At 39.3% G+C, this 26,826-nt stretch overlaps 1 protein-coding gene across 19 annotated transcripts in view; it reads right to left on the reverse strand.

Annotated features, from left to right (window-relative positions):
- sgip1a (SH3GL interacting endocytic adaptor 1a) overlaps window positions 1-13,062 on the reverse strand; it is a 90,780-nt gene extending 77,718 nt beyond the window's left edge. For 4 of the 19 annotated variants that reach the window (XM_062028286.1, XM_062028283.1, XM_062028290.1 and 1 more), the window contains exon 1: window positions 12,566-13,062. In XM_062028286.1, coding sequence (XP_061884270.1) covers window positions 12,566-12,575 — 10 coding nt within the window. In that variant the 5' untranslated portion in view covers window positions 12,576-13,062. The remainder of the gene's footprint in view (window positions 1-12,565) is intronic. The other 15 variants (XM_062028295.1, XM_062028285.1, XM_062028289.1 and 12 more) reach the window with 8 other exon arrangements.
- Between the last annotated feature and the right edge of the window lie 13,764 nt (window positions 13,063-26,826).

Raw genomic sequence — 26,826 nt, forward strand, 5'->3', positions numbered from 1 at the left:
ATCCCAAGTACACAACAGTGGGTACCAATAAGGTTGGTTGTGCATAATAAGGCCCCTTTAAGATGTCCACTTTTACATATATAGTTTTTCATCAATTTTAAAGGCCTACTGAAATGATTTTTTTTTATTTAAACGGGAATAGCAGATCCATTCTATGTGTCATACTTGATCATTTCGCGATATTGCCATATTTTTGCTGAAAGGATTTAGTAGAGAAAATCGACGATAAAGTTTGCAACTTTTGCTCGCTGATAAAAAAAAAGCCTTGCCTGTACCGGAAGTAGTGTGACGTCACAGGAGCTAGTATTCCTCACAATTCCCCATTGTTTACAATGGAGCGAGAGAGATTCGGACCGAGAAAGTGACGATTACCCCATTAATTTGAGCGAGGATGAAAGATTCGTAGATGAGGAACGTTGCAGTGAAGGACTTGAGAGGCAGTGATGGACGTATATTTTTTCGCTCTGACCGTAACTTAGGTACAAGCTGGCTCATTGGATTCTACACTCTCCTTTTTCTATTGTGGATCACGGATTTGTATTTTAAACCACCTCGGATACTATATCCTCTTGAAAATGAGAGTCGAGCACGCAAAATGGACATTTAAAGTGACTTTTATCTCCAAGACAATACATCGGTGACACACTTAGCTACTGAGCTAACGTGATAGCATCGTTCTCAAATGAAGATAGAAACAAAATAAATAAACCCCTGACTGGAAGGATAGACAGAAGACCAACAATACTATTAAACCATGTACATGTAACTACACGGTTAAAAATTCTCAGCCTGGTAAGGCTTAAAAATGCTGTTGCTAACAACGCTAAGGCTAATTTAGCAACTTAGCAACCGGACCTCACAGAACTATGATAAAACATTAGCGCTCCACCTATGCCAGCCAGCCCTCATCTTCCCATCAACAGCCGTGCTCACCTGCATTCCAGCGATCAACGGCGCGACGAAGGACTTCATCCTTGGGTTTGGCGCAAGCATCGGCTAGGCCAGGGGTCGGCAACCCAAAATGTTGAAAGAGCCATATTGGACCAAAAATACAAACACAAATCTGTCTGGAGCCACAAAAAGTTAAAAGCCATATTACATACAGATAGTGTGTCATGAGATATAAATTGAATTAAGATGACTTAAAGGAAACTAAATGACCTCAAATATACCTACAAATGAGGCATAATGATGCAAATATGTACATATAGCTAGCCTAAATAGCATGTTAGCATCGATTAGCTTGCAGTCATGCAGTGACCAAATATGTCTGATTAGCACTCCACACAAGTCAATAACATCAACATAACTCACCTTTGTGCATTCATGCACAACGTTAAAAGTTTGGTGGACAAAATGAGAGAAAAAAAAGTGGCATAAAACACGTCCTAGAAAGTCGGAGAAAGTGATACATGTAAACAAACTACGGTGAGTTCACGGACCGCCAAAATTAGTAGGACAAAACGGTGCTCGCCAAATACTCGAATCAGTGAAGCATGTTTAATATAAACAGTGTGCTTTATAACAATTAGGGAGCTTCGTGTCATGTTTGTCCTCCTACTGAAACCATATTAAAACAAAAAATATATTTTTTTTCCCCTCATCTTTTTCAATTTTTCATACATTTATGAAAAAGCTCCAGAGAGCCACTAGGGCGGCGCTATGCGGCTCTAGAGCCGCGGGTTGCCGACCCCTGGGCTAGGCGTAGTAAGTAGTCCTTGTTGTGTTGCTGTAAGTATTGTACTTAGCCGCTAAGACACCGATCGATCCCACCTACAACGTTCTTCTTTGCAGCCTCCATTGTTCATTAAACAAATTGCAAAAGATTCACCAACACAGATGTCCAGAATACTGTGGAATTTTGTCGAAGAAAACAAGAGGCTTTTCTATCGGGTCCGATGGGGTCCAACCACTTCCGTTGCTTTTGTGACGTCACGCGCATAAATCATATCCAAAGGAGTTTTTCAACCGGAAGTGTGGCGGGAATTTTAAAATTGCACGTTATAAGTGAACCCCGGCCGTATTGGCATGTGTTGCAATGTTAAGATTTCATCATTGATATACAAACTATCAGACTGCGTGGTTGGTAGTAGTGGGTTTCAGTAGGCCTTTAAGCTATAGGGCCGCAACAGTTAATCAATTCATTCATTTACAAAAATCTTTGATTTATATTCTGTTGCTTTGATTAATCCTTTAATGAGTGCAGCTAACAAAAATTTAAAAATTTCCGGACCACATGGAGTGCCCAAAACTTTAAATATGCGGACATAGTTTCCGCTCAGCCGCTGCAATATAACATAACAGATGTAGTGTGTGGGTGCCATGATCTGTTGTGGCAGCTAATAGCGGAGTTTTTTTAATTGTTTTTTTAAAAATTATTATTAATGAACACATGTTAAAGGGGAACTTCAATTTTTTTGGAATTGTGCCTATCATTCACAATAATTATGAAATACAAGAACACACATCTTTTTTTTAGGATTCGAAAGATGGTAAAAAAATGCTTGAAAGATGCGGCTAATGGGAGTCACCCTTATAGCCTTCAAAGCCCTCTAAAAAAAACTTCAAAACCCTCCATCAACGTTTTATAAAAACACTGCAAGTCCATATATAATGTAGTAACAGACACGTTCATAACAATATGTAATATGTGCAATATTTACCGTATTTTGTAGGGGTGACAAAAAACATGATTTTCAGATTATTTGCAATTCTTATTTGTAACAATTCTTAATCAATTTAATCTAAAAAAACAAAAAATCTAAAATCTATTTTATTATTATTTACTTACCGGTATTTTTTTATCAATCTGTCCTGTCCAGCCTCTCAGGCAAATCATATAGTTGATGTAGATGCCCATATCTGCTGTACGGATTTACTTTACAAAAGATAAGTGTTGGATACTTCTCTTGTGGTCTTATTTGTATTTGACTTTAAAGGCCTACTGAAACCCACTACTACCGACCACGCAGTCTGATAGTTTATATATCAATGATGAAATCTTAACATTGCAACACATGCCAATACGGCCGGGTTAACTTATAAAGTGACATTTAAAACTTCCCGGGAAATATCCAGCTGAAACGTCGCGGTATGATGATGTATGCGCGTGACGAAGTCAGAGTAACGGAAGTTATGGTAGCCCGTAGAATCCTATACAAAAAGCTCTGTTTTCATTTCATAATTCCACAGTATTCTGGACATCTTTTGCAATTTGTTCAATGAACAATGAAGGCTGCAAAGAAGACAGTTGTAGGTGGGATCGGTGTATTAGCAGCGGACTACAGCAACACAACCAGGAGGACTTTGTTGGAGCGCTAGCCGCGCTAGCCGCGCTAGCCGCGCTAGCCGCGCTAGCCGCCAACCTCACCTTGACTTCCTACGTCTCCGGGCCGCCAAACGCATCGGGTGAAGTCCTTCGTCCTTCTGCCGATCGCTGGAACGCAGGTGAGCACGGGTGTTGATGAGTAGATGAGGGCTGGCTGGCGTAGGTGGAGAGCTAATGTTTTTAGCATAGCTCTGTGAGGTCCCGTTGCTAAGTTGCTAAGTTAGCTTCAATGGCGTCGTTAGCACAGCATTGTTAACCTTCGCCAGCCTGGAAAGCATTAACCGTGTATTTACATGTCCACGGTTTAATAGTATTGTTGATTTTCTATCTATCCTTCCAGTCAGGGGTTTATTTTTTTGTTTCTATATGCAGTTAAAGCACGATGCTATCACGTTAGCTCGTAGCTAAAGCATTTCGCCGATGTATTGTCGTGGAGATAAAAGGCACTGAATGTCCATTTCGCGTTCTCGACTCTCATTTTCAAGAGGATATAGTATCCGAGGTGGTTTAAAATACAAATCTGTGATCCACAATAAAAAAAGGAGAGTGTGGAATCCAATGAGCCAGCTTGTACCTAAGTTACGGTCAGAGCGAAAAAAGATACGCCCATCGCTGCCTCTCAAGTCATTCACTGTAACGTTCCTCATCTACGAATCTTTCATCCTCGCTCAAATTAATGGGGTAATCATCACTTTCTCGGTCCGAATCTCTCTCGCTCCATTGTAAACAACGGGGAATTGTGAGGAATCCTAGCTCCTGTGACGTCACGCTACTTCCGGTACAGGCAAGGCTTTTTTTTATCAGCGCGCAAAAGTTGCGAACTTTATCGTCGATTTTCTCTACTAAATCCTTTCAGCAAAAATATGGCAATATCGCGAAATGATCAAGTATGACACATAGAATGGATCTGCTATTCCCGTTTAAATTTAAAAAAATCATTTCAGTAGGCCTTTAATAAATGTTTGGAAAGCCTTTTATTTAACAAAACCAGCTTTCTTTTATGTAATATATGAATCGAACAGAGCTGTTTATTTTATGGAGGAATGTAGTTAATCATAAATTTGGCATCCAATGTTACTAAAAAAGTATAGATTTTGAATCGAGAATTGTTTTGAATCGAGAATCAATTACCCCCAAGAATCGAATCGAATTGCGTAGTGCCCAAAGATTCACAGCCTTAGTAGTTTGGTCATTTCAAGCATTGCCAGAACTTCTTTTCTCAGCGCATATATTTCCGTTTCCATAGCAGCGCACTTCCGACTTCCAGCAACAGATGTGTGATCCTACTTCCAAAAACAAACAAAGTTTTCTAATCTAATACACGCAGAACATCATGCTTGTTATTACAACTACAGTACATACTGTATGCTGTCGAGCTTGCTGTGTACAAACAAAACATGAAATGTGGGATAATACTTTACAGATACCGTAATATGGTTGTTCATGTTTTTCAGGCAGTACAGATTGGTGTCCCATCGCATTGTGTTGTGCATTACAGACTCAAAAGCGATTCAGGTGGTGACATAGAAGCTATCTTATCTCTTGCCATAGTCAGCTTACAGCTAATGCCGTAGCATGCGATGTGTTACTACGCTGGAAAAAAAAGAGTTCCTCCGTGTTCGCTCTTACAATAACAAGCTACAGCTTGGTTAATATACAGGTTACGGAACGTAAATGAAGTATTGTTGACGGTTTTTGAATGCATTTTTAAAGTGATTAAGCGGTAGAATTGATTGCTCCCAATAGCTGCATCGCTAGCCACTTAGAACAAGCCGATTTAAAAAAATTATAATGCAAAAAAACTACAACTTTTGTCTTCATGTCTCTCATTGGGACTGTGAACGATAGACAAATTTCCCCAAAAAAGTGCCGTTCCTCTTTAAAAGTGCAATTTCAATGTTGAATATGTGCATTAGAAACAAATAGAGGTTATGGCGAGCAAAACAACATTTTTATTTTAACTATTCTCTCTAAAATACGCATTGAGGCTGTTAAGTGTGTTTATCTGATTATTAGATTATTGAAAAAACAAAATCGATAGATTGCTCGATTACTAAAATAATTGATAGCTGCAGGCCCACTTGAATCTATCAAATGTAGCGGATCTGGCCAGGAAAGTAAGTAAGCTTAAAAGCTTAAAGTAAACATTTTAAAAACTAAAAACATGGATACTTTGTCTTGTTCAAGGGTTTAAAGAACAAACAATTGGGGGCCAATCCGATCCTTCTGCGATAGCATCAATGGGCAAAAACAACAATAACAATTAGAAAACTTCATATGCAGAGCAAATCACCAATATGATGCAAAGACGTACCTCAGTTAAAAAGGCTTGTGATATGATCTTCCATCATTCAAGGATGGTACTTTAACTTACAAGTAATTTGAGATAAGAGCTGTCTCTCTGCTTTTTGTTATGCATTAAGTTGCATGCATAATTTGAGTTATGAGCATTTCAGCCACGGTTAAAGTAGCATTTGTCCACAGCTTTGTTTTTTTATTTTATCGATAACTATAGTATACAGTTGAATCTCTAAAATGTATTGTTAACCTGTTGCCACTTTGCCTTTATCCCATTAGCTTGTAATATAGCTATATCTGGCCTCTGCAATATATGTATTGTGCCATGTCCTTATCAACTCAAATCAAATAAAATAAACAAACAGCCCACAGCCAGAGATTGACACGTTGCTGCCCTCCAAACACCAGAACTGAGAATGTGAGTGCGAAGGAAGACACCAACCAAATCAGAAAAACAAACCATAATAAACACTTCATATAGTGTAGCAAAGTCAGCAAAATATCGCGGCCGCAACACCATTAGTCTGCACCACTGCAAATCATGCTTTCGCGCATGCTTTGCTCTTTTGTGTCGATAGTGTTTAATGTTTAGGGGACATGCTGTAATTAAGTAAAAATAAACATAATGCGGTGATGAAAAATGCTTTGAACGGCATTTGCAATTTTATTATGCTCAGAATTGTATTTGTTATATTTGAGATACAATTTGGACATAAATTAATACATACGTTGTATAGGCTTCAGCCACACCCGCGACCCCGACAGGGAAAAGCGGTAGAAAATGGATGGATGGAATTATAACCAATACCATATCAAACCTTACCATAATCAAATGAGTTTATTGCTACAATTAAAAAAAAAAAAAAAGATTAGAAATAAATAAAGAAATACATATTTTGTTTTAATTTGGTACCCATTGAATTTTCCAGGGACCCAATCAAATCAGTACCAGTGGGTCCCGGGGACTCACTACCATGAAAACCTATCAACATTACTGGTACACCTTACCTAAACAAATGCAAAAACAACTACTGTATCTATGACTCATTTAAATCACTTGTTTTTGGCCTTCAAAGTCTTCCTTTATCTATGGAATTCTTAACAAAAACAACAACAACATTTAGAATATAAAAATATCGACCTAATCACTCTAGGGTTGATCATATGCTGATACTACCCCTGGTGTCCATCCATCCATCCATTTATCCATTTTCTACCGCTTGTCGACACCACCAATATATGCATCAATCAACCCTCCTCTTACGTGTCGAGTACTGACTGTGACAATGCTGACACGCCAACAATTCTCAAATTATCCTCTCTCAAACTCGTATTAACCCACTTGTTAATTTCCTTTTAATAGCTGCTTCCATCTACACTTCTTTAAGTTTACTAAGCAATTATTTCATTGGTATAGTTCAAGATAGCTTTAGCAGTTAGCTTAGCTATTAGGATGATTGCTCTTGACTTGCTATCGTAGTATAACATGTTTAACCTCATCCTTCAGTTATAATAATACTTGATCAAGATACTTAAGATACTAAGAAATGCAGTTTATTTTCCATAAAGGAGGTGATACTTGGCCCTATAAGTCTGATTCTGATTATTATTATTGTTTAGACAGGGTTTTTCCTGGCTCAAATTGAGGCAGGAATCCTGAAAAAGATGGTATTTTTTTTCAATTTACAGTAACATGCACCGTAAAATGTATTGTCATTTTTATTAATTTGATGGGTAGTTTGCTGTAAAATCATAAGTCAAGCAGATATTTAAGTATTTATTCTTATTTAGACAAAAAATGTTTGGAAAATATAATATACTGCAATATTTGTTGCAATAATGGATACTATTAAAGTTAGAAAGACATGCAATTTCAAGCAGTACATATATTATTTTTGTCAAAATGAAAAAAATCCATTACATTTAGTGAGAAAATATTAAGTACTTTACTGACACATATTTCCAGGTGTTTGCGGGCCAGGTAAAATGATGTCGCGGGCCAGATCTGGCCCCCGGGCCTTGAGTTTGACACCTGTTGCCTAAGCACTTGCATAAGAGAATGATGGGCTCAAAGCTTGTGTGGTGGGGCCACTTTTGCTTGAGACACTCATAGATGATTTTGAAGCAGCCTTCAAGCGCTCTGTGGGCAAACATTTCCACATGTTGTCACCACCATGAATTATTACATTTTAACTTCCTGTTACGTTAATTTCTCTGCTCTTTTTCACCTGGACTATTGACTTTCCTCCTCACGAGATCGCTTTTTAAAGTAGTGGCTGATTTTGCCTGCCATATCTGCAACGCTAAAAAAACATAAATGTTACTCTGACACAGAGGAAACTTTTTTTTAAATAAACATGACATGCTTGTAATGCTTTCTTGGGGTAACTCCTTTTAGTTGACCTTGTGCCAGTCAATCTGTACCGTCATGAAACTCTACCTTATCCTATGCAAACTTCCAATAAATTCTTCAATCAATCGACCTATTAAAATTAGTCAGAAAAGGATGGAAACGAAGCTAACACTACTTGCTGTGTTCACTTACCAGAGACAAAATGTTCACAGCACAGTCTGGAGTGTTCTGCATGAGTCCAGTGATCCCTCCGCATCATGCTCCGTATGGCAGAAATCCACTTTTTACGGCGGTCAACGTTATTCACCAAGTAGCGGGAAAAAACACGATTCGATCTGTTTCTTCTTCGGTAGTTGCTTCCGGTCTTTCCGGTGCACTGCTGTCGATATAGCGCCTCTATAGTGGCGCAACGCTGCAACTGCAGTTAAAATATGTAGCTGCCGCAGAGGGACATCAATCGCTCAATCAACACAGCCAGAGCTTTACGTTATCAATCGCTATGGCTGGGGGCGGCACAAAATCAACGCAATTTTGAACGCAGTAAAAACACTGCTTAAAGGAGACCCCAAACTGTGTATACAGTATTTGTGCTCTGCATTAAAAGGCATTAATCGGCAATGAAGATGACATACTTTTTCACGAAAATCGGTCGCTTATTTATAGATTGGCACATCCCTACTCATAAGTATTGTACAACTAAAATTGTGTAGGCTGTTTCCCTAAACTCTTTAGTCCTATCTACCCTCTGTCCTACTCTGTCTCTCTATCTCAACCCAACTGGTAAAGGCAGACAGCCACCCTACAAGGGTTGTACGGTATACCGGTATTAGTATAGTACTGCGATACTAATTAATCATATTCGGTACTATACCGCCTCTAAAAAGTACCGGTCCCGCATCCGTTGTCTTCACGTCGTGTCATGCAGAACACCCTCAGGTAGAGGTGCTTTAAGACATGGCTAGCTAGCTAGCGGCTAATGTCTGTCCGCAGTCAGCAGTGTTGTAACTACTTCAATATCACTAATCCATGTCTCCATGGAGACAAATAAAGTATGATTATTTCAAGTATCAACCCAGTAGCCCTACATACTTCACTTCACACCGCAGCACTTCAGAAACATGACAATGGATGAGTAAAAACTTGTCTATAGTTGACATAGTCAACACAAGATTTCATTATAACCAATCATTGACCATTAAGGCGATCATCTTAACTTTGAACACACTGATCACATGTGAATAAAGGCATACTTACTCAACAACAATACATGTCACAATAAGGGTGGCCGTATGAACAACGCCAACACTGTCATAAATATGTGCCATATAGTGAAACCACACTAAACAACAATGACAAACACATTTTGGGAGAATATTTGCACCGCAACACAATATACTACAGAACAAATTCCCAGAATTCCCTGCAGCACCAACTCTTCTGGGACACTACAATATAAACAAAGGCCATTGGTGGATCTACACCTAACATCCACTGTAATGATACCAAGTACAATAGCGTTTAGCATCACAAAATCTTTTGTTTTAAAAAAAATTATATTATGTTTATAAACTCAGGAAATATGTCCCTGGACACATGATCAATCAATCAATCAATGTTTATTTATATAGCCCTAAATCACAAGTGTCTCAAAGGGATGTACAAGCCACAACGACATCCTCGGTACAGAGCCCACATACGGGCAAGGAAAACTCACCCCAGTGGGACGTCAATGTGAATGACTATGAGAAACCTTGGAGAGGACCGCATATGTGGGTAACCCCCCCCCCCTCTAGGGGAGACCGAAAGCAATGGATGTCGAGTGGGTCTGACATAATATTGTGAAAGTCCAACACATCAGCGAAAGTCCAGTCCATATTGGGGCCAGCAGAAACCATCCCGAGCGGAGACGGGTCAGCAGCGTAGAGATGTCCCCATGGACAGGCTAGCGGTCCACCCCGGGTTGGGAGCAGAGTAGAAAAGAAAAGAAACGGCAGATCAACTTGTCTAAAAAGGGAGTCTATTTAAAGGCTAGAGTATACAAATGAGTTTTAAGATGAGACTTAAATGCTTCTACTGAGGTAGCATCTCTAACTTTTACCGGGAGGGCATTCCATAGTATTGGAGCCCGAATAGAAAGCGCTCTATAGCCCGCAGACTTTTTTTGGGCTCTGGGAATCACTAATAAGCCGGAGTTCTTTGAACGCAGATTTCTTGCCGGGACATATGGTACAATACAATCGGCAAGATAGGCAGGAGCTTGACCGTGTAGTATTTTATACGTAAGTAGTAAAACCTTAAAGTCGCATCTTAGGTGCACAGGAAGCCAGTGCAAGTGAGCCAGTATAGGCGTAATATGATCAAACTTTCTTGTTTTTGTCAAAAGTCTAGCAGCCGCATTTTGTACCATCTGTAATCTTTTAATGCTAGACATAGGGAGGCCCGAAAATAAAACGTTACAGTAATCGAGACGAGATGTAACGAACGCATGGATAATGATCTCAGCATCGCTTGTGGACAAAATGGAACGAATTTTAGCGATATTACGGAGATGAAAGAAGGCCGTTTTAGTAACACTCTTAATGTGTGACTCAAACGAGAGTTGGGTCGAAGATAATACCCAGATTCTTTACCGAGTCGCCTTGTTTAATTGTTTGGTTGTCAAATGATGACTTTGAATATGAACAATGTATGATCCTGTAACTACTTGGTATCGGATTGATACCCAAATGTGTGGTATCATCCAAAACTAATGTAAAGTATCTAACAACAGAAGAATAAGTGATTATTACATTTTAACAGAAGTGTAGATAGAACATGTTGAAACAGAAAATAACCACATATTAACAGTAAATTAACAAGTAGATTAAACATTCATTTTCTACCACTTGTCCTTAATAATGTTGACAAAATAATAGATTGATAAATGACACAATATGTTACTGCATATGCCAGCAGCTAAATTAGGAGCCTTTGTTTGTTTACTACTAAAAGACAAGTTGTCTTGTATGTTCACTATTTTATTTAAGTACAAACTTGCAATAAGAAACATATGTTTAATGTACCATAAGATTTTTTGTTAAAATAAAGCCAATAATGAAATTTTTGGTGGTCCCCTTTATTTAGAAAAGTACGAAATAGTTTGGTATCGGTACTAAAACATTGATATCGGGACAACCTGCTCAGTGGCCTTGTGGTTACAGTGTCCGCCCTGAGATCGGTAGGTCGTGAGTTCAAACCCCGGCCGAGTCATACCAAAGACTATAGAAATGGGACCCATTACCTCCCTGCTTGGCACTCAGCATCTAGGGTTGGAATTGGGGGTTAAATCACCAAAATGATCCCCGGGCGCAGCTACTGCTGCTGCTCACTGCTCCCTTCACCTCCCAGTGGGTGAACAAGGGGATGGGTCAAAAAATTGTATTTAGTCTTTATTTAACCAGGTAAAAATCCCATTGAGATCAAATATCTCTTTTCCAAGGAAAACCTGGCCAAGAGGGCAGCAGCAAGGTTACATTAAAAACAGTAAACAACACATAAAACATCAAATTTACAACATTAAAACTTGCTCACATAACACATGTGCATACAGACAAGGTAGACTGCAGTCCTTTCACAGAAGCTTTAAAGTCATTCAATGTAACAAGGGTTTGAAGTTGAATATTTGATTGTAAGTTATTCCAAGCCTTCGGTGCTGAAAACCTAAATGCTTTCTTGCCCAGTTCAGTTCTCACTTTGGGGACGACAAATTGAAGAACATTCATTGAACGAAGATTGTGACTTCCTTGTTTCTTTGTTAAAAGACAAGATAGATAAGATGGAGTGATACAAAGAATGGTTTTGTAGATGAAAATGCAGAAGTTAATTTCACCACACCTAGCATGTGTGTGACAGTCATTGGTACTTTAACTTTCTTAACTTTAACACTACACCCTACAGAGCTTGGGTTCGGTTTCGAGTTTTTCCTTGCCTCCGTCACTTACGTACTTGCTCTGTTGGTTCACGTCAGTAGGAGTAGCATCGTTCTAGACCTGCTCCATGTCTAAATGGCCTTAAGATACCTTGGCGCTATAAACACACATGATTCCTAAACAAAACAGAACTAAGAACAAAAGTAAATAGAGCAGATTTCAGTGGTGATATTTGAATGCCAGCTGCGGCCTTTCCCCTCTATGATGCCACCAAGGAGCACATTTCATTTGTTTTTGCCTTCTCAATGCTCAAAATAACAACTATATATGGATCCAAACATGGGTAGGTGCAATGCCATCATGTAACTTGATGTGAATGTTGTATACATGCACAGGGTCGTACAACACCACACAAAGAGAATTCCTACAAGTCAGCCAGCTGGGCACATAAGCCCCTCTGCACAAAACCTTCAAATAATCCTTTAGAAGGGAAGTGGTAAAAAAAAAAAGAAAAGGGGGGCATTGAGAACAAAGACCAAAAAGGTGTATACAATTTGTGTCACCATTTTGCCTTCTCCTGAGAACAACATGACAGCTTATGACATTTGAACCCTCCAATATAGACTGAGGGGACAAGGACATAAAGGGGGATTACAGGAAAAGAGAGCTAAACCTTACCTTCCATCATGGTTGCAGATTTGCATTCCTCTATCTACAATGATCCTGAATTGAAGGCAGGAGATGTTGGGAAGAAGAGAAGAAGAAGAAGAAGAAGCCCCGGTTAGCTTGGTGAGGTTTGGTGTGTGAGGCTAACGCCCTAGCTAACCGTGAGCCTCTAAAAATAATAATAATAAATTTAAAAAAAAAAACAGACGTCGCCTGTCAACTAGCCAAAGCGAGAGAAAGGCGCAGACATGGAGACATACACAAGAAACACAGAGAGAGAGAGAGGAGGGGCGGAGGCCCGGGCCAGACTAGCCGCAGATAATAAGAGCTGGGCGAGCTTTAATCCATGGATGCTGTTGTCGCTCGGCCTGCCGCTGCTGCTGCTGCTGCTACTGCGGCTCTAACCTACACGTTCGCTAGAGGATGCTTCGGAGGGGAGAAGCTAGCCGGGGAGGGGAGAAGAACCAGAGAAGAGAAATAGAGAGAGAGAGAGAGAGAGAGAAGCGTAGAGCTGCGCGCGCGTGTGTGTTTGGGAGGCGGGGCGGTTGTGTTGAGGGCAGTTTGCTGACGTCATAGGTGGGCCCAGCCAATCACCGCAGCCCTGTGACGAGTCACGTGGGCTGTAGCCTGACTTATTGGGAGGTTCTCTGCACTAAACACAAAATGCTGTGCGCACACGCCAAATACTAGCAGGAAGAAGACAACCTTAAACAAATGTACACGCTTTACTCCGTCCTGTCTTATTACCATACTTGCCAACCTTGAGACCTCCGAATTCGGGAGATGGGGAGGAGGGTATATTTTCAAGTATTTCTTATATATATATTATATGTGTGGGAAAAAATCGATTCGAATTTGAATCGCGATTCCCACGTTGTGCGATTCAGAATCGATTCTCATTTTTAAAAAATATATTATTTTTTTAAATATTTTTTTTATTTTTATTTTTTAAATTAATCAATACAACAAAACAATACACAGCAATACCATAACAATGCAATCCAATTCCAAAACCAAACCCGACCCAGCAACACTCGGAACAGCGTTAAACAGAGCAATTGAGAGGAGACACAAACACGACACAGAACAAACCAAAAGTAGTGAAACAAAAATGAATATTATCAACAACAGTATCAATATTAGTTACAATTTCAACATAGCAGTGATTAAAAATCCCTCATTGATGTTATCATTAGACATTTATAAAAGAAAAAACAACAACAACAATAGTGTCACAGTGGCTTACACTTGCATCGCATCTCATAAGCTTGACAACACACTGTGTCCAATATTTTCACAAAGATAAAATAAGTCATATTTTTGGTTCATTTAATAGTTAAAACAAATTTACATTATTGCAATCAGTTGATAAAACATTGTCCTTTACAATTATAAAAGCTTTTTACAAAAATCTACTACTCTGCGTGCATGTCAGCAGACTGGGGTAGATCCTGCTGAAATCCTATGTATTGAATGAATAGAGAAACGTTTTGAATCGGGAAAATATAGTTTTTGAATCGAGAATCGCGTTGAATCGGAAAAAATCGTTTTTGAATCGAATCGTGACCCCAAGAATCAATATTGAATCGAATCGTGGGACTCCCAAAGATTCACAGCCCTAATATATATATATATAAATAATCCGTTCATGAATGAGTATATCCGTTCGGCCACCGTGTTCAATGGAGAAGTCTGATCTACAAAATGTGCAGGCAGCATACCCCTTCCCCTTCGAGCTGTCCTGGATGAACTGAAATTATTTTTTCCAATCATTTTGGAACTTGCAAGCGTACTTCTTCTTCTTACTCGTCGCCGTCGCCATGTCTCTTCTTCGTTTCTTCTGCTTCGTCTCTGTTATGTTTTTGGACATTACTACTTGCCGTAGTTTTGAAGCAATGCATGATGGGAATCCGGATGTTGTGTGTCAGTGTATTAACGTGCCGAATGGAATAAACACACACTGAGAAATAGCTCCGTGCCTGCCTACTTTATGGGTTATAGATAAACCTATGGATAACGGAGACATATATAATAGTCTCCTTTTCAGGTGAGAGAGGACGCTAAAGGCAATGCCTTTAAGGCACGCCCCCAATATTGTTGTCCGGGTGGAAATCGGGAGAAATTCGGGAGAATGGTTGCCCCGGGAGATTTTCGGGAGGGGCACTGAAATTCGGGAGGGTTGGCAAGTATGGCAAGTATGCTTATTACGTCGGTGGAGAGTCCGTTTAGAAATGCAATGTTTCGCACAGGACTACTTGTGACAGTGGGAGGTGTTCCTCGGTAAGGAAAGTTGCTATTGGCTGTCCTAAAAGTCGCTAGAAAAGGCCAAATAACTAATCGCCTCATTCGCATAATTTATTGCAATCTGGTCTAAATTGGGGCCTTAACCAGCTCAGTGGCCTTGTGGTTAGAGTGTCCTCCCTGAGATCGGTAGGTCGTGAGTTCAAACCCCGGCCGAGTCATACCAAAGACGATAAAAATTACCATAACCACAACACCAGGGGGAGCTCCACAAACCACATTAAACCCAGATTCCGATCTAACAAAGGTCTTAACTCATTCTCCTTGTATGCCACATCAATATGGAATGCACTCCCAACAGGTGTAAAAGAAAGTGCATTTCTATCCTCCTTCAAAACCGCACTAAAAGAACACCTCCAGCCAACTACAACCCTAGCCTAACCCCTCCCCCCACCACATCCCACCTCCCCGGATTGTAAATAATCAAATGTATATACTTGTTCTTATGCTTTCTGAGCTCACTATGTTCACTGCTCGCTGTACATATCGTACTAAGTGAGACCTACACTGTTACAATGTCCATTTCTCAGGTGATATAATTGTTGATGACTGAAGTGCTGATAGCAACCCAACCTAACCCCCCCCCCCCCCCTCCCCCCTCCACATCCCACCCCCCGGATTGTAAATAATGTAAATAATTCAAAGTATGTACTTGTCAAGACTTGGTCCTTGGGATTTGTTTTTCCGGAAGGCAACGGAAAATTGGCGCAGGCAAAACGTGAATGTGAGTGTATGTTTAATATTTTAACTCAAAAGGCTCAAAAGGGTATAAACAAAAGGCGCTCATAGCGGAGGTAAAAAACTTGACTATGAAAACAAAAGGCGCGCACAAAGGCGGAGAACTATAAACATGAAACAAAAACTGACTTGGCATGGGACTGTGAACATGGCATGAAGCGAAGTGATGATAACATGTGCAGAGCATAAATGTGATGTCGCCAGGCTGACCAACAGAAAATGAAAAGCTTAAATAACACAGACATGATTAACAACAGGTGCGTGACTCAAAACGTGAAACAGGTGCGTGACATGACAGGTGAAAACTAATGGGTTGCTATGGAAACAAAACAAGGGAGTGAACAACCAGGAACTAAGAAAGTGTCCAAAAAACAAACAGCACATGGCCAAACAAAAACATGATCAACACAGACATGACAATACTCTGATGATTAACTTGTGTGATGACTGTATTATGCTGATAGTATATGTTTGTACCATAATTTGATTAACGTGGACCCCGACTTAAACAAGTTGAAAAACTTATTCGGGTGTTACCATTTAGTGGTCAATTGTACTGAATATGTACTGTACTGTGCAATCTACTAATAAAAGTTTCAATCAATCAATCAATCAAAACCTCCCTGCTTGGCACTCAGCATCAAGGGTTGGAATTGGGGTTTAAATCACCAAAGAAAGTTCCTGGGCGCGGCCACCGCTGCTGCTCACTGCTCCCTTCAACTCCCAGGGGGTGATCAAGGGTGATGGGTCAAATGCGGAGAATCATTTCCCCACACCTAGTGTGTGTGTGACAATCATTGGTACAGGATTGTATTTTGATGCATGTTCCCTTTCCCATTACAAAATAGAGCAAACATTTTTTATACTTTTTTTTAAAAAAATCAAAATTGTATTTAATTTTAAGCATGTTTTGTACTAAAACGAAATAAATTGTTAATTTAGTTTTTAGCGCGAAATAACACATTGTACAAAATAACAAAGTTAACATACTCTATATTGCAAAAAGTATTTGGCCACCCATCCAAATGATCAGCATCAGGTGTCCTAATCACTCGGCCCGGCCACAGGTGTATAAAATCAAGCACTTAGGCATGGAGACTGTTTCTACAAACATTTGTGAAAGAATGGGCCGTTCTCAGGAGCTCAGTGATTTCCAGCGTGGCACTTTTATGGGATGCCACCTGTGTAACAAATCCAGTCGTGAAATTTCCTCGCTCCTAAATATTCCAAAGTAAACTGTCTGCTTTTTTTTTATAAGAAAATGGAAAAGTTTTGGAACAAAAGCAACTCAGCCACAAAGTGGTAAACTGACAGAGAGGGGTCAGCGGACGCTGAAGCGCATAGTGCAAAGTGGTTGCGACTTTCTGCACAGTAGTTTGTTGCTAAAGAGCTCCAAACTTCATGTGACCTTTCAATTAGCCCACGTACAGTACGCAGAGAGCGTACTCTTCAAGACTGGTACCTCTCCAGAAATGATCAAAGGCCACCTGGTAACCTCTCCATCCAGGAGAAGAGGGCATAGCAAAAAAAAAAGTGGCAGATCAACTGGTCCAAAAAGGGGTCTATTTAAAGGTGGGGGGTGTTGGGTTCAGGGGAGTGCAATTGTGGATTTTGTACTGGGGTTCCAAGCACAAGGGACCCGTGGGCTTCTGTAAAACTGGAAGATTTTCTTCCTGCTATTTAAATATGTAGCTATAAAAGAGATGTCACAAATGTTGATATAAAATTATTATAGCCCTGAAAGTTAAATAATAAAGTTGATTGAATCAATTTAAGAATGTGTAAGTCCACTACCTACAACACCCCCAACAAAAAATGCATAATAGTTCCTTTTACCTGGATAGTGGAAAACCTAGCTTGCACTTCAATCAACACGGATGCCGTAACCTCATCAATGCTAATCTCTAAGGATTCTCACACATTTTGGAACAATTAAAAGTTGATAGAAAAAAAAAAGGTTAATACATCTCTAAGTGGCAGCAGAGTAGAATGTTATGTACACGTTTCACTGATTGCATCTTGCCCATAACTGTGGTGCGCTCAAGGACTCTTGATTAAAGCCAGAAACAGATGCGCCACTGGTTTATAAAGACAGAGGGAGACGTAACTCCCAGGAGATGCACTAATAATAGTATAATCATAATAACAATGATATTATATAATGTTTTGTATTATCCACTGATATAATAAATAACGACAGGATACAGTACATGACTATTTGAATTCATATACTCGTCACTTCATATTGAATTTGTTGGCAATGTTTTTTATTAAACAAAACCCAATTATTTAGGTTTTTTTCTAGATATGTTCTTGATATGTTAATCCCATTTTTAAAAGTAAAAAACGTAATTAAGGTTTTTACATGTGTTTTTAAAGAGTTGGTTTCAACCAAATAAATCCATGCAATAATAGTTTTTTTAGTGCATGTAAACATATCAACTGTGTGTGTATGGGGCGGCGATGTTGGGTATAGGGTGGGGTCGGCGGCCCTTTAGGAGTCTTGTGTTTGGGGACCCAAATTTTGGTAAATACACCCCTGCAGGGACGCCTGTGGAGGGAGCTGTTTGTCAAGGAGATTGATATCTGTTTTCCTGCTAGTCTCCTATGTGTCCAATAAGATAAGAAAAGTTTGCTTGTTTTGTCGCAAATCGCTTTAAAATCAATCAATCAATCAATCAATCAAAGTTTATTTATATAGCCCTAAATCACAGGCTCAGATCCCACATCAGGGCAAGAAAAAACTCAAACCAATGGGATACAATGAGAAACCTTGGAGGCGACCGGTGCAATGGACGTCGAGTGGATCTAATTAATAGTGTGAGAGTCCAGTCCATAGTGGGGCCAGCAGGGGATCATCTTGAATGGAGACAGGTCAGCAGCGCAGAGACGTCCCCAACTGATGCACAGATGAGTGGTCCATCCCGGGTCCCGACTTTGAACAGCTAGTGCCTCATCTGTGGTCACCAGGTGACCACAGATGAGAAGCTGTCCAGGAGATTTACATTAATCCCTCACCGTTTGTGAGCTATACAGTCCAACAAGATCCGCCTTTAGTTGCACAAAGTCAAAGAATCTGTCATATTTTGACAGGCTCTGCAGTTTTGTGTCATCAAAATGTTTTGACATTTCACTGAATTTTGAACAATCAACCAAATCAAAGAAAGCCAGCTCCCCAAAATGATCAAACCTAGCCTTCATTTGATAGCTTATGTCATCCAGAATGTTACAGAACACTCGTTTTCGTTCAAATCTAATTGACTGTTTGCCTCCACTTTCTGCCAGGCCAAGTGCGCTGTATTTCTTCTCAAATCGGTCACAGAAACTTTTGAACTCCAGTCTCATGCGCTCGAGAGCTGCAATAGTGTCGCGGATGCGTGCAAGACAATATTCAATGTCCAGTTGAAGTCTGAAGCAAACCTTTTAGCTCCGGCGTTGGTCTTCCTTTAATTATTACCTCCTGCTTCGATTGAAAGTCCAGTTTAGAAAACTGTTTTATTTTAGATATGTAATCCTCCATGTTAAAAGTCCAGGCGAGAGGAAAAAATAAACGATCGCTGCCGCTGCACTTGACTTGCTAACTGTAGCTTGTTGTCACTTATTCTGCAGCCGAGTAGTCGCAAGAATGATCCCTGGGATCACTAGTGCCCTCTACCACCATGAACTGCGTGCCTCACCCAGTGCGTCTTCGCAGCCGTTATGATTGCTCAGCACAAGAAATACGTTACACACATACAGTTGTTGACAAAATACACTGTACATTATATACCTCAGCTAACTAAACTATGGATATGTATAATATAATTAATATAGCAATACGGTCTCACTGCACAGCAGGCCAGCAGTTAGCCGAGTCATTGCGCAATCCATGGTGAGGCTCAACTGGCTGCTGACTCACCGCAAGTCTCTTCTCAGTATTTGAACGGCAAATGTGAAAATTCAACGATTTTGAATAAAAATAATCTAAAACTGGTGAAGTTAAATGGAAAATAACTTTATAGTATAATCACTGGATACATATAACGATTGAATAATTTTTTTTCTTTTTACATTTTTTTTCTTTCCATGATGGCACGTGAGGCACTGCCTCACCTGACTGCACGTCACTGGGTCACCTAATAACCTCTCCACGCAGGAGAGGGGGGCTGAGCAGAAAATAGATGGCAGATCAACTGGTCTAAAAGGGGGGTCGATTTAAAGGCTAGTGTATACAAATGAGTTTTAAGTTTTAAGATGGGACTTAAATGCTTCTACTGGAAAAAACAACAGAATTTAGAGGGGTCTTAAAAATTGCTGACATAACAACAAAGTCACAAAGCTGGCAGCACTGATCCCTCCTGCTATACGTCTTCTTATTCTCTGGCAGACAAGGTGGGGATGAGGAGTGTTAAGAAGCAAAGTTACGATGCCACATACTGTACAACAACCTCGTTTATACATAGTGCCATTATAATGTGTTTTTAATAAATGCAGCCCCCCCCCCCACACACACACAAATATTTGCTTTGCACCCACTTGTACTGTATCCACAGCTGCTCCAGTGCCTCAGGGCCCACATCCATCCATCCATCCATCCATTTTCTACCGCTTATTCCCTTCGGGGTCGCGGGGGGCGCTGGAGCCTATCTCAGCTACAATCGGGCGGAAGGCGGTGTACACCCTGGACAAGTCGCCACCTCATCGCAGGGCCAACACAGATAGACAGACAGACAGACAGTGCCCACAACCCTGTCTAAAATATCAGTGTTTTTTTTCTCCTCCTCATTTCCATCACTCTCTTGCTGCCCAGCCCTCAGTCCTGTGTGCTTTTCTAACGCAACGAGAACCTGATTGATTCGAGTGACGTCATGGCAACCAAAGCTTCGACTGCAACCAACAAGCAGATGGACTGAATGCACCCTCCTGAGAGTGGTAAAGAGGAAAAAAAGTGGGCGGAGAGGTGGAAGGGGGGCAAATTATGTATGCAAATTGTAGGGTTGAGAGAACTGACGGTTAGGCAAATGAAGAAAAGATAAAGAAAAGACTGATTAAAATCCATCATTGCTTTGTCAACAAAGGTCTGACTAAATCATCCCTGACATGAGTTGTACAATAAACATTTAGACATTAGAATAAACATTTGGATTTGGAATGAATGACAATTATATTTTCTATACAGTGGTCACAGTTCTTCAGTGTTTTTCCTGTACTTCTTCTCAGTGTCCATATGTCCATCTGTCATTTATTTATTTATTTCAATTATTAAAATCAAACAAACAAAAAAGAAGAATAAACATAACATATAATAACATCAAGTCACACAACTACAGCATTTGTTATTCAGCTTAGAAAACATCAAGGCCATATTTCCACTTCACAACAAACAACAAAAGTAAACGTAATAAATAAAACAACATTTTCCGCAAAACCTATCTTTTAATCATAATGATTTTCAAAATACAGAAAAAGTTTAACATTCTTTTGTTCCACAGTCAAGTAAACTAACACAATTGATTTAAATACATTGATCTAAAACTTGATTTTAAAATCTCAGTTCTTTCTAAATGAAATCTGTTTTGAATGTTGTATGGTAGGATCTTTGGTAACACTTTAGCATGGGGAACATATTCTAAGAAACACATATTTAATTTAGAGTTATTTGAGGTGGCGACTTGTCCAGGGTGTACCCCGCCTTCCGCCTGAATGCAGCTAAGATAGGCTCCAGCACCCCCCGCGACCCCAAAAAGGACAAGCGGTAGAAAATGGATGGATGGTTAGGGTTAGGGTCAGGGTTAGGTTTAGGGTTGGGGGGGGGGGGGGGGGGGGGGGGCTGGGGGGATACTAGGATGACAGGGGATGCAAAACAATAACAATACTGAAATAAATAGCAACAACAAACAGTGCAATAACAGTGCAATACATTTTCATAACATGGTCACTACTGCCTAGTTTCTCTTGTTATATTCTTGTTTTTGCTGTTATATTTTTATTTTTATTGTTGCTTTTCATTTTTATTCTTATTGTAATATTTTCTGTTTTATTTTCCTGAGGGAACTCTCCTGAGGGAATCAATAAAGTACTATCCATCCATCCATCTATCTATTTATCCATCTATCCATCTATCCATGTATCTATCCATCCATCCATCCAATTGTGTCACAGGTAAGCTGATGGACCACATGCACACAGTGCTGCCTACATTGAGTTGTATTTTTTTTTTTACTCCCAAATTACTTCAACTACAAGCTGAGACTTTATTGACACTTTTATTAGTAGATTGCACAGTACAGTACATATTCCGTACAATTGACCACTAAATGGTAACACCCGAATACGTTTTTCAACTTGTTTAAAGTCGGGGTCCACTTAAATCAATTCATGCTATATTATATACTGCATGTATTGGGTTTTAAGCAACTGTTTAACCGACTATTTAAATAAGTGAGGATGAAAAAAATATATTTCTCTCCTCCCCAGAAATGAGATTAGTTATATTTATAAAGTGAATCTCACTCAACATTGCCATCTATCTACTTTCATGTGTCACATATCTATTACCATCTACTCAATAGCATTTCCTCTGCTGCCATCTAGCGGTCAGAATAGATACAGCTAAAGGACGCCTTTGCAAAATTGCCTTCCCGCATGTCAGACCTGCTGTAATGCTATGTTTGGCACTTACTCATAATTTGACATGGGGCTTGTTTGTAACTCAACACAACACACAAAAGTAATCATTGCAGTTCAAGGTTATTCAAATAAATAAATGTTCCAATGTTTACGGAAACAATAGGAATACTTTGTGTCACTGCAGGATCAGTCATCAAAGCCATTATGATTACATTTTCTGAATCAAATAATCACAGCATGAATTGATACACAACAGCATGAAAGGAAGGAACATTCCAAGTTACAAATCCTGGCTCAACTCTTTTTAGAATGACATTTAATGTCTTACTGCTTACAATAGCTTGAGCACACCCAGTTACTTTAGGCCAGCACTATAGGAAGCAGTACAACTTCAAAACTTAAATAAAAAAAGAATCCTTAATATGGATCATATGCATCAGCCCAAATATCAAATCAATTGTTATCTCATTTCAGATAGTTCCTTAAGGTTTTTATCCAAATCCGCCTTAATTTGTTGAGCAATGTTGATGAATAACTAACAAACATACAAATACAAATACATGACCTCCTGTCGGAAGTAATAAAACCACATGGTTTGATCATATGTAAAACCGATTACTTCACATGAAGGTCAGCATTAGAACAAAATAGCATTTCTGACCTCCCACTGCTACAGTTTTGTATGCATGCTTTTTTCATGCTTTGGAATTTCAATATAAGAGACAGACCACAGTGGTAAGCTGTGTAAAGCAAGCAAAAAAAACAAAACTTAATCTTTTCCCTCAGGTACTTGGCATTTGTCCTTTTACCACCATTTATTCTTCAACTGCCTTCTGACCTATTTCTATTACTCTTTTTGTTTCTTTCTTTCACCAGTAGAGAGCAGGCTTGCCTTATTTACTTATTTTTCAACAACATCCTGGCTTGTTTGTAGGCTAAAAATGTTCAAATGGGGAAGTGAAAAGTGACATTTGTGACAGTTCTGAATACATATACTATATATATATATATATATATATATATATATATATATATATATATATATATATATATATATATATATATATATATATATATATATATATATATATATATATACTGTACATATATATATGTACATAGTGTACATATATATAAATATATATATGAAAAATAAAAAATAAATCTCCTTCTCACCCAGGTGGGGTGGTATCTGTGTCATCCTCAAGCTCGGGTCTTCTACCAGAGGCCTGGGAGTTTGAGGGATCTGCGCAGTATCTTGGCTGTTCCTAGGACTGCGCCTAATTATCTTACTACTTAGTAGGTGGCCTACCACTAGGCCACCTACTCAGTGGCCTAGTGGTTAGAGTGTCCGCCCTGAGATCGGTAGGTTGTGAGTTCAAACCCCGGCCGAGTCATACCAAAGACTATAAAAATGGGACCCATTACCTCCCTGCTTGGCACTCAGCATCAAGGGTTGGAATTGGGGGTTAAATCACCAAAATGATTCCCGGGCGCGGCACCGCTGCTGCCCACTGCTCCCCTCACCTCCCAGGGGGTGAACAAGGAGATGGGTCAAATGCAGAGGACACATTTCACCACACCTAGTGTGTGTGTGACAATCATTGGTACTTTAACTTTAACTTTAACTCTTCTGGACTGAGGCTTCAGATGTTGTTCCTGGGTTCTGTTGGAGCCACTCTCCCAGTTTGGGGGTTACTGCTCCGAGCGCCCCCACTACCACAGGGACCACGCTAGCCCTGACCTCCCATATATATATATATATATATATATATATATATATATATATATATATATATATATATATATATATATATATATATATATATATATATATATATATATATATATATATATACACTACCGTTCAAAAGTTTAGGGTCACCCAAACAATTTTGTGGAATAGCCTTCATTTCTAAGAACAAGAATAGACTGTCGAGTTTCAGATGAAAGTTCTCTTTTTCTGGACATTTTGAGCGTTTAAATGACCCCACAAATGTGATGCTCCAGAAACTCAATCTGCTCAAAGGAAGGTCAGTTTTGTAGCTTCTGTAACGAGCTAAACTGTTTTCAGATGTGTGAACATGATTGCACAAGGGTTTTCTAATCATCAATTAGCCTTCTGAAACAATGAGCAAACACATTGTACCATTAGAACACTGGAGTGATAGTTGCTGGAAATGGGCCTCTATACCCCTATGTAGATATTGCACCAAAAACCAGACATTTGCAGCTAGAATAGTCATTTACCACATTAGCAATGTATAGAGTGTATTTCTTTAAAGTTAAGACTAGTTTAAAGTGCTTTTCCTCCAAAAATAAGGACATTTCAATGTGACCCCAAACTTTTGAACGGTAGTGTATATATATATATATATATTACCCAAAAAATTGGCTAAAATATTTATTTTAATGGATTTTATTGTGAAAAAACTCAATATATTTTTTAAAAAGAATAATCTGTACACAAGGGAAGTAATATTAACAGGTTAACATACTTTTATCCAGTATTGAATACTTTGTTTCGGTAGTGACACACTTGGGGAGAAGAAAAACGTTCCAAAACATTCTGAAAATACAAAATAAAAGTTAACTGTTGTTTTTCAAGAAATGTGCACTTCAGATATTGTTCAATATAAATAGGGACACAATTTTGGGAATAAAATTTACATAATTTTTAAAATGTTCCAACCTTTGAACCAAGTCCGTAGAATGGCCCATACAAGAAATACATATAGCTTTACTTTCAGTAATCTGGTTTTGGTCCCACAAACTAAACCCTCTGGCGTCAAAGGCTGACTTTTTTGTCTGTTCAGTAAATTTTTACTATATATTGGTCATAATCTTTGTTGAGCTACTCCATTATACATGATTTACCCAAGGGTGTCTTTTTTTTTTACTGTGTTTATGTGCAATTCTTTCTCAGGTTTACGATACACCGGCAGTTATTTGACAGTACCCCAAAGCTCTTCAACATAGTGATGTCTTCAAAGAGTCGGGCATTGGATTGAGAGGAGTCTGATTCAACTGTCAACTTTGCAGTTAAATCATCAGCTATTAATATTCCCTCCCGCCTCTGTGGGAGGGAGGCGGGTCGATACCTGCTGAGGCCCCCCCACGTACAGCAGGTGTGTTGGCTAGATAGATTGATTGCGTTCATCGTGTCTTCTTTAAATATTAGAAAACATTTTTGTGTGCAGACAAACAGTTTTTAGAGAGTGAGAAACAAATCTTAGATTCAGCTGTCATTTCAGATTTCCTCCAAGCGGTCGCTGCTTCCTGGTGTGACTTCTCTAAAACAGTTGCCGTGTTTTGACCTCCCACACCTCTCATCATACAAAACCATTTTGTCTGCAAACAAGATTATTTACTAATAGTGTTGGGAGGATGTTTCTATAGGGGGGATGTGATAGAGGCACGGAGCTCGGCGTGTCATCATGCCATTTTGCCCGCTTGGGCCTGATAGCTAGCAATAGGAGACATTGCCTCGCCCCGCAGAAGTAACACCCTTCTAGAAAAAGGTAATCATCCTTCCGTTGGTTCACACACAGAAACTTTGTTACAACTTTGACTTCCTCTATTTAGTCAAGTTTGATGTCCTCCTGGCGCTGCTCACAAACTGTGTATTAGTCTTTTTTTAAAAAGTGGAAACAGTCACAAATTAGATCTTTGTTTTGTTGACTTTATTGAAAGACTACGGAGCCCCTAAAGGGACATGGGAATTTATTTTTTTTTAGACATGTATCTCGTGGCCACGAGAAAGTATCTCGTGGCCACGAGAAAGTATCTCGTGGCCACGAGAAAGTTTCTCGTGGCCACGAGAAACTTTTTATAAAAAAAAAAAAAAAAAAAAAAAAATATTAATTTTTTTTTTTTTTTTTTTTTTTTTATAAAAAGTTTCTCGTGGCCACGAGAAACTTTCTCGTGGCCACGAGATACTTTCTCGTGGCCACGAGAAACTTTCTCGTGGCCACGAGAAACTTTCTCGTGGCCACGAGAAACTTTCTCGTGGCCACGAGAAAGCATTGGATGCGTGCTGATGGTTTAGTGTGTGTTAAAATGGCAGTTTAGGAGTTAATATGGCTGTATTTCCAGATAGGACTTTCCCCGATGTGTGTTGTGGCAAAATGTGAATGCTTGATTAGTAGGTGTGAGACAAACACTTTATCTTCCTGGTTATTGTAACGCTACGTGTTTGACATTATTTAAGACTTTATCATGCCCGGGAAAGGACAGTTTTCCTCTTCTGTGGCTGTGGGGGGTGGGCGTGGCTTGCGGACCTGCAGCGAAGCGGAGTGTGTCAGTTAGTCCCATGTTGATGTGATCAAACTTCTTTCTTGCTTGGAAGATACACACACAATTGTAACTGTTATTTCTTCCTGCAAATAATAAATATGTACAACGTGTTTGGATGTATTCATTTATGTAAAATTGTCATTAAATGTAATATTGCCTGACAAAAAGTGATACGACGTACGTAATATTTTCATATTTACACATCGCATATTTACACACGCGCATCTGACTAGAATACCCTTATGTGCATTACATATATCAACATCAACTACCTACTGTACTGTTTACTTGTTGAAATACCCTTTTTAGAGCAAATATCTACCCACATA

The sequence above is a fragment of the Entelurus aequoreus genome, linkage group LG19, assembly GCF_033978785.1.
Source record: "Entelurus aequoreus isolate RoL-2023_Sb linkage group LG19, RoL_Eaeq_v1.1, whole genome shotgun sequence".
NCBI lineage: Eukaryota > Metazoa > Chordata > Actinopteri > Syngnathiformes > Syngnathidae > Entelurus > Entelurus aequoreus.